The sequence below is a fragment of the Natrix helvetica genome (assembly GCF_964273705.1).
Source record: "Natrix helvetica genome assembly, chromosome: 3".
Classification (NCBI taxonomy): Eukaryota; Metazoa; Chordata; class Lepidosauria; order Squamata; family Natricidae; genus Natrix; species Natrix helvetica.
Window position 1 is genome coordinate 48,256,473 of NC_138549.1, and position 8,967 is coordinate 48,265,439.

At 36.9% G+C, this 8,967-nt stretch overlaps 1 protein-coding gene across 4 annotated transcripts in view; it reads left to right on the plus strand.

Moving 5' to 3' along the window:
- Positions 1 to 8,312, plus strand: part of NHS (NHS actin remodeling regulator) — a 284,324-nt gene extending 276,012 nt beyond the window's left edge. For 3 of the 4 annotated variants that reach the window (XM_081948743.1, XM_081948744.1, XM_081948745.1), the window contains 2 exons: positions 1,038 to 1,164; positions 4,759 to 8,312. In XM_081948743.1, coding sequence (XP_081804869.1) covers positions 1,038 to 1,164; positions 4,759 to 5,389 — 758 coding nt within the window. In that variant the 3' untranslated portion in view covers positions 5,390 to 8,312. The remainder of the gene's footprint in view (positions 1 to 1,037; positions 1,165 to 4,758) is intronic. The other variant, XM_081948746.1, reaches the window with a different exon arrangement.
- The last annotated feature ends 655 nt before the right edge of the window (positions 8,313 to 8,967 follow it).

The following is an 8,967-nucleotide window of genomic DNA, read 5'->3' on the forward strand; positions in this document are numbered from 1 at the left end:
CACCAACCTGGCAACCAAAATGGGCCCCAAGGGAGCCCGCACAAGGCCCCAAAATGCATTGCGAGTGCCCCTGTGCATGCACCCCACCCTCCCATACATGTGCTCCCCAATGCATGCGTGGCAGAGATCCGAAGACCAGCTGGCCAGTGAAAGGCACGTGCACATGCACAGTGGAGCTGAGCCTGGGGCAATGGCTGGCATGCCTGCAGAGAGGACTCTGCGTGCCACCTGTGGCTTGTGTGCCATAGGCTCACCATCACGGATATAGGAGCTTGGTAACTGTTTCACACTCACAACCAGTTTTGCAATACCTTGTGATCATGTGATTGTCATTTACAACCTTCCCTGCTGCCTTCTACAGAAAATCTCCCACTCTGTGTTTGCACTGTGCTAGCCACTCATGCACCTTCCCTAACCTGTACTACCCCTGTCACATATTCTCATGCACTCTGTTCAATCCAAACTATGCCTATCTCACACTACCTCGCATCTTTCTGCACCCACCCCCCAATACACACTGCACTCTCATGCACCCTCTCTGACCTTGAACCATGCTTTTCTGGACTCCCCTTGCTCTCTTCGTCACCACGTTGCAGCCACTCACCTGCCTGCTGACCTGGGATTTACAATTTCCTGTCATCTTCCCCACTGACTTCTGCTGTGGGAAGCCAGCAGGATGTTACCTGCTGACTTGTTATCCTTAACAATTGAGGTATTTGACTGACAATGGCAACTGGGACTGCAGGGATTGCTGTTGCTAAGCAGTGCAGTTAAACTTTATGACTGCATTGGTTAGTGATGGAAAATTCCACTCCCAAGTACTGTCATAAGCCAAGGACTATCTATGAATATGTATACATAAATCTGCAATTCCTTTTAATAAACAAAAGAGCTTTTTATCATTAATATTAATTTAACAGTTTATCCAATATTTAGCTCTAATTCTTACATACCTAATTCCATTAATTAAGGAGACTATGTAATCAAATTCTGGTACATGATTCTTAGCAGTTTTCTTTATTGCTTTTTTTTTGAAGAATCTTTTGTGAGTGATGATTCTATAATCTCACCCATAAATGAGGACTCTCAAATTGAAGTAGAAGAGTTTTTGATGTCTCCAAATAAACCGCGAACAACAGAGGATCTGTTTGCAGTAATTCACCGGTAGGTTAATGTTACCATAACTGGAAACTGTAATTTTATTGCCATATTAGCAATTTATTCGACATAATGGTGATAAAGTGCTTGTTTCAGAAACGTTATTTTTCAGTCCAGACCAATATAACTATTTCTATAGTTTAAAGTACGGTAGGAATTGCAGACCATCAGATAGGTATGTTGTTTCAATGAAAAATCAAGGGAAATGTTCCTTAGAAACTGCTTTGTGAAAGTGAAATGAAATGGCTATATTCCCACCTTGTTCCTCCCTACTGCAAGTGCCAGTAGAACATGCAAAACCCCAAACTGAAGAAAATATCAGGGAAGTTAAATTGTTTCCCACTCAAATAAAGCAGGGATACAAGTTTAATGCATGACTTTTTATGAAGTATTTTATTGATTGATTACTTGATTATCTGCCATCAAGTTGGTGGTCAGCTTGGACCAACCACAGAGACAAACTTTCTCCAGAACGGTCTGTCTCCCTTGCCACCATGTTCTATACACCATGTGCTATGGCTTCCCCTTCTATGTATATGTTTTGCATAGAGCAATGGAATGTTCTAGAATTCCAATTTTCCTAAGAATATTCCACAACTTGATATAGTTGAAACATTCAAAGTCCTTCAATGTCTCAATGAAGTACATATTATTGACTTTTTTGGTATTCTTTGACTTTCCCATTAATGTCTCTTGTTTCCTGTTTCTTGTTCAAGGTAGCTTGAACATCTGCTATCTCCTTTTCCTCTGTAGAGTTCTAATTTGTGTCGAGTAATCTTAAGCATTATTTTGCTAATATGTGAAATGTAGCATATTGTACAATATTTTGCACAATCTGTTAAGTCATTTCTTTGATATTGATATGCAGACTCATGTCTTCCAAACTTGGCCCCTATGTCTTTCTCCAGTTTCACTGCCATAGTTTAGGTAGAATCTTTACTAATTCTGCTGCTGTAGGCACATCTTTGCTGTATTAATTGAGCTTTTTTAGCTCCTTTTACCAATAATGTAATCAATTTTATTGTTGTGTACTCTGGCAATGTCTATGTACATTGACATTTATTTATTTTTGTGGTTGAAGACTATGTAGCAATGAAAAACATCCCTGGATTGGCAAAAACTGGCACCACTCTTCTGCTTTATTTCTATTTCTTGTGCCATATAGTCCAACTACATTTTTCTCTTTGCTACTTACAACAACGATTTTTCAGTCTCCAACCACAAGCAGTATGGACTGCTTGCATTTTCTGTCAATTTCAATTTGAACATGAAGATAAATCTCACCAACCTTCAGTTCTTTTACATCAGTAGTTGGAGTATAACTTGGATAACAGTTATAGCAAAGAGTTTTGCATTAAGTCTAATTGATGCTATTCAGTTATTGACTCTATTGCATGCAAATATTGCTATATTTGTAGAATAAAAAAGAGCTGGAAGGATCCTTGGAGTCTTCTACTCCATCCCCCTGCTCAAGCAAGAGAATGTATACTATTTCAGATAAGTGACTGTCTAGTACAGTGATGTTGAACCTTTTTGGCACCAAATGCCCAAACCAGGATGCGTGTGCATGCATGTTTATGTGTGTGCGCCAGAGCACCGGAAACCCAAAGACCAGCTGGTTGGCGTGCATATGCGTGTTTTTCAGGCTAGTTTTCGGGCCATTTTCCAGGTGTTTGGGGGGCATTTTTGGGCCGTTTCTGGGGTGTTTCCAGGTGCTCCAGCCCTCGCCTGAAAATGGCCTGAAAATGCCACAAAACCAGCCTGAAAAATGGCTCATTTTGGGGGCATTTTTCAGGCCATTTTCAGGCTATTTTCCAGCTCCTGCAAAGACCAGCTGGCCATGGCAGAAACCAGAAGAGCAGCTGGCGATGGTGCCCATGCCCACAGAGAGGGCTCTGCGTATCACCTCTGGCACACGTGCCATAGGTTCGTCATCACAAGTCTAGTATCTTCTTTAAAACTTCCAGTAATGGAGCGGCCACGATTTCTGAAGGCAAGCTGTTCCACTGATCAATTATCTTCGCTGTTAGGAAGTTTCTCCTTAATTCCAGGTTGCTTCTCTCTTTGGTTAGTTTCCAACCATTGTTTCTTGTCCAGCCCTCTAGTGCTTTGTAGGATAATTCAACCCCCTCTTCTTTGTGGCAGCCCCTGAAATACTGAAATGCTGCTATAATGTTACCCCTAATTCTTCTTTTCTTTAGACTAGCCAAATCCAAATCCTACAGCCGTTCTTCATAAATTTTAGTCTCCAGGCCTTTGATCATCTTAGTTGCTCTTCTCTGAACTTTTTCCAAAGTCTCAACATCTTTTTTGTCGTATGGTAACCAAAATTGGTTACAGTATTTCAGGTGTGGTCTTACTAGGGTTTTATAAAGCTTTTCTATTTCAACACTGTTCTTTTTTGTTTTATTTTTCATATTGTAAGATCTTATGATTGAAAGTGGCCAATTTCAATTCATTATTATTAGATAATGTCTAAGATGTCAATATGTAGCTAATTCATTTGTCTCCCATTGTCTCGAGCTTTCCCATATTCAGATTTTCTACATTCCATGTTCCCAGTGCAAATTGTATTTTTGCAGCTTTAGATTATTTTCCTTCATAGCAGCCTCAGCAGTTAGATGTCAAGAATAATTTAATCTAGCCACACCATAAATACTTTTAGTACTCTAAATGATCCTCGCTCATGGTGTATAACATGTTCAGTACCATTTAACCTGACAGACCACCATCTGACACTATAATGCAAATCGCTTTATAGAAACTATCCATGTGATTTTCTTGGTAAAATATAGAAGTGACTTATCATTGCCTTCTCCTGCAGAGTATGAATTGATGCCTCTGCCATTGTTGCTAAAGTAATCAGCCATTTCTAGCATCTTCCCATATCTCCTATAAGCACTGTCTCATTTTACCTGGGCTCAGTTAGGATGACTTTCATGACTTGGGCAACCCTACAGAGAGTATATGTATATACTTTAGGTGTACGTTTCCAGCATCCTTTGCTCATTCTTCCTAGGCTTGATGAGGCAGCACAGATTAACTCAAAGGGACCTGAAATTTTACTAATCTTCATATAAGGATACCAAACTCTATCAAGGTTTGATAGATACATTAAAAAATCTTGATTTTTTTGATCCAGATATGTCATCATAATTTGCATACCACAGCTACCATATATTACTGGCACCAGATTTGTCTTGGTCCAAGCTTTTTTGGGGGGAGGGGCAGTATTTCCTAAATTATCAGGGTGGAGGGAAGCCACAATATAACTAAATTCCATTTCACCAGCCCTGGTCTTTAGTTTTACGATTTTTCCCTTTTCCTTTCCAATTTGGACAATATTGTCAGTTCTACTATCTGGAAGGTAGAGCCTTCATTTTCATGGATGATAAATTAGGTTTTTAGTTATGTAGTTATTAATAGTGTAGTAGGAGAGTTCTATAATGAGATCTGATTTAGATTTCTGGACCTAGGCAATAGACCCCAAAATGCTATGCCATATAACATATAATTGTATCAATTTTTATTACGTGTAATTAGATATGAATATTTATGTTTTGGTACCATGAATGTTGAATATAATTCTTTTTATAATAGGTCAAAAAGGAAAGTGCTTGGAAGAAAGGATTCTGGAGATCTTTCTTCAAGGAACAGACTGAAAGCTTCATCTAGTAGTAATAGCGTGTCTTCTGTCAGCAGCACCTCACCTGCAACTAATATTCCCCTCACTCCTACCAGTGTGGGAAGTCCAGCATGCAGCCACAGGTCTCCTGGACTTATTTATCGGAATGCCAAAAAGTCCAGTACCTCAAATGAGGAATTTAAACTACTGCTCTTGAAAAAAGGTAGTCGGTCTGATTCTAGCTATAGGATGTCAGCCACTGAGATACTAAAGAGTCCTGTTTCTCCCAAATCTCCTGGAGAACTAATTGGGGATACTCTTCAAACTGCAGATGAACCCTTCCAAGGCTCATCAAGAGCTGAGGCATTAGCTCCTCTCCCTCCTTGTCCCCCGAGGATAAACGTAGAAGGGTTTTCTTCCAAAACTTTTCCCACATCAGCATCTTCACGTGTAGGACGATCACGAGCACCTCCAGCTGCAAGCAGTAGCCGATACAGTGTTCGCTGCCGATTATATAACACCCCAATGCAAGCCATTTCAGAAGGAGAGACAGAGAATTCAGATGGGAGCCCACATGATGATCGATCTTCTCAAAGCTCAACATAAGTTGCCTAAGGGTCTGAGCACAATTCTGACTGTTAAATGGGGGAACTCTGCATTTTCTAAGCTCATTTCACTTTAAAAAGCCTATTCTGTAGCAGTCAAATACCTTAAAAGGCAATATGTGATGCTTGAAAATGTTAAAGAATGCTGAAAGATGGGATTAAATGATCTGTAGGTATTTATTATGACCCATTTTCTATGACTAGAAATATATGGTTAACCTTTAATTCCTCCCCCCATTCTTCTTTCCACCCTCAATGTAAATTTATCCAGTTTTCTATAGTCCTTTTTTCTTTTCAGAAACATTACATTACTTTTATGCTTCCCTAGGAGTGGCAAACATAAAATTGGTGAGGAATTAGTATTTTTTTTACATTAAAATGAATTGAAACAAAATAGAATGGACAAAACAGATGTACATTTCTGTATTTTTGATAAGCAAATGTAAATAAAATTATTGCAGAGAAAAATGCGGTGGGTGACAAATGCAAACTATCTTATATGATAACAAAGGCTAAAGATATGGTAATGACTGTATTCTGTGAATACAATTTTCAGATCAAGTTTATTTACATATCAATCACTACCACTATTAAATAATCAAAGCCTCTAACATGAATTTAACACCTGGATTAGTGGAAATCCTATTTAGTGGAAAAACTATGAAATTAAGTAATATCTGATTTTCTTTGACAACGTCATTCCAAGCAAGCTAATTTTAAAACAAATTCTTTGAAAGGAGGCTAATGACAAATACTACAATGTTTATAAACAGGTTTTCTGCTCTGGCTTCCCCCTCTTAAGAATTCTGAGAAGTGTGGCTATGTGGAATTTTTTGGGTATATCAAAAATTGTATCACTTTTGACTGATTTCTTCACTTGTCACTTAAAACAAATTTAAAGTTCTTTAAAGTTTGTTTCCATTCTCATTTTTTCATTTAGTTTCTTTCCTTGCCATCCTCCACTTGTTTACATACTGCAGTTGTCTGAGGAAATCTTTGTGTTGGATGGTCTTCTCTGCTATAAATAATAAAAAATATTATTTCTTGAATACTTATAAACATGGTATTGCACTGAACATGAGGACTACAAGGAAACTACAAAAGAAGAAACGTTAAAGAAAATCTAAAACAAGAATCTAAACCTCATATAAATAGCCGTAGATTTTAAAAATGGGAAAGAAAAAGGAAAATAGACAATCAACCAAATATTCATTTGTTATTAGAGCAATAGAAGAAGAAAAATGAAATAGAGGAAAAGTGAGGTTTAATAAGCAATAAGCAATACAAAATACAAAAAATAGATGCAAAGATCTGCCTTAAAAGTCAACTTACAATTGAAATAAACTAGCATTAATCATCAAAATCCAAACAGAACAGTGAATTTTAAGAACTAATTAGATACATGATAGACACATACAAATACACACACAGAGACACACACACACACACACACAGAGAGAGAACCTCAGAGATACAAATAAAAGGTATCTCTGATACTATCCTAAGACAAAATCTTTTTAAGTGACAGTTTGGGATGGCTCAGAGATTGAGAATTTTGTTTTTATATACATTTAATACTAAATTAAAGGGTTTTTTAATTTAAATTTGAGCCTTGAGTAACTGAATCCTAGGCTATGCTCATATCCTATTTATTCCATTTTAGTTAGTGTATCCTGAAATTTTATGAACCTGCAGTGGTTAGAATGCAGTACTGCAGGGTACTTCTGTTGACTGCCAGCTGCTTGCAATTTGGCAGTTCAAATCCCACCAGGCTCAAGGTTGACTCAGCCTTCCCTCCTTCCAAGGTCAGTAAAATGAAGACCCAGATTGTTGGGGGCAATATGCTGACTCGGTAAAACCGCTTAGGGAGGGCTGTAAAGCACTGTGAAGCAGTATATAAGTCAAAGTGATGTTGCTATTTATATGTGAAAGAACCTACATCTACAGTTCTCTGAGGAAATCCTTAAATTGGCTTTCAGATTTCTGTTGGCTGGCCTTCTCTGCAATTGCTGCAGAATGATGCTAATAATAATAAAAAATTTTAGTAGTTATAATGAAGGAATTGCACTGAACATGCAGACTGCATAAAAACTACAGAAGTAGAAACATTAAAGAAAATCTAGATTTTTAATCTTTCCCAGTCATATTATATCATGTAGTACAGTCCACATAATAACTCTTCACATAACTAGTATAATCTATACTATTTCAGCTGCAGTCATGCCTACTGCAATATGCTTATAATGGCAAATTTTATTTGCATTAAGAGAATAAATGCGTTAAGTAATTACAAACTCAGGAAATAATTTAATTTTTCTAAATTACAAAACAAAATTCCATTTATATCAGGATCTTTCTTTACTGCTCCTTTACTATCATAGGAATGCCAAGATTCTAGATTTCCGAGTTGTATTTTATAGGCTAGCAACACTTTACTATAAGGCTGGAAATTTAATCAAGTTTTTCTTTAAATTGGGATTTTGTCAATTATCAGGAACATTTATACACTTTGCCTTAAATTGCTCATTCCATAACAGCTAGACAATAACTTCATCTGGGTATCCGCAGATTTGGCTCATTACTTGTATAGACCACCATGAGCTCTCCGTTTAGTTCTCCACTTATCGAACATATATCCATCATTTTATCATAGGTTTGCTGTGAGGGTCAAATGGGAAAGCTGCCTAGAAGAAAGTTGTGTAGGCTACAAAGGTGATTAAATAGTGTGATTAATATTTATCTTATGTGCAAGTTATTGAAAAACAATAAAATATATTGTTTTCTAATTCCTTAGATAAACGCATAATTGTCACTTTGTCCATCATCTTGTAGATTTAATAATTCAGTGTTTCAGTTCTAACAAAGAACTACAATTCCCAGAGTTCTTAGGGGAAGCCATATCCAATGAACAGATATGAGCGCTATAGTGCTAACTATTAGCTATTGGTGTTAACTAATAACTATTAGCATTGGTGTTTGGAATGAAAAACACATGTAAAAAGGACAGCAGAAATAACATTTTTTTAAAAACCTCCTTTAATTTTTTTTTTTAGGTATCCAGCTTTTTCTATGATATTTGGCACTAAACATGGCCAGTGATTATAGTTGTTTCATACTACTATTACAACTAGATTGTTGGGAAACCTAGCAATGCTCTGATAAATAATGCAAAATTAATTTCATGTTCATAGCTAAGTAACTATTAAGCATGCAACAAATGCTATAGATTTATGAATAAACTGTACAATAATAATTCAATGAAGCTTTGTATGGACAACATTCATCCTACCTGAATATTTATGAAAATGACACTGTAAAAAAAAAAAGAACTAGGCATATGTATGCATCCTTTATACATCTTATAAACATGGAATGGGGAAAGTCTCTGATTCATATTGCTCAGTTACTTTCTATCTAGATTTTACTAAAAATGTTTACAATACTAGGAAAGGAGTCCACAGTAGATGGGGTACAGAAGAAATCAGAGCAAATATTATGACTAAATGAAAGCAGGGGAAAGCTGGATTACTTGAAGTTTTTTGTTAGAAGACCGAAAGCAAAAACATGCTGATGGATCAA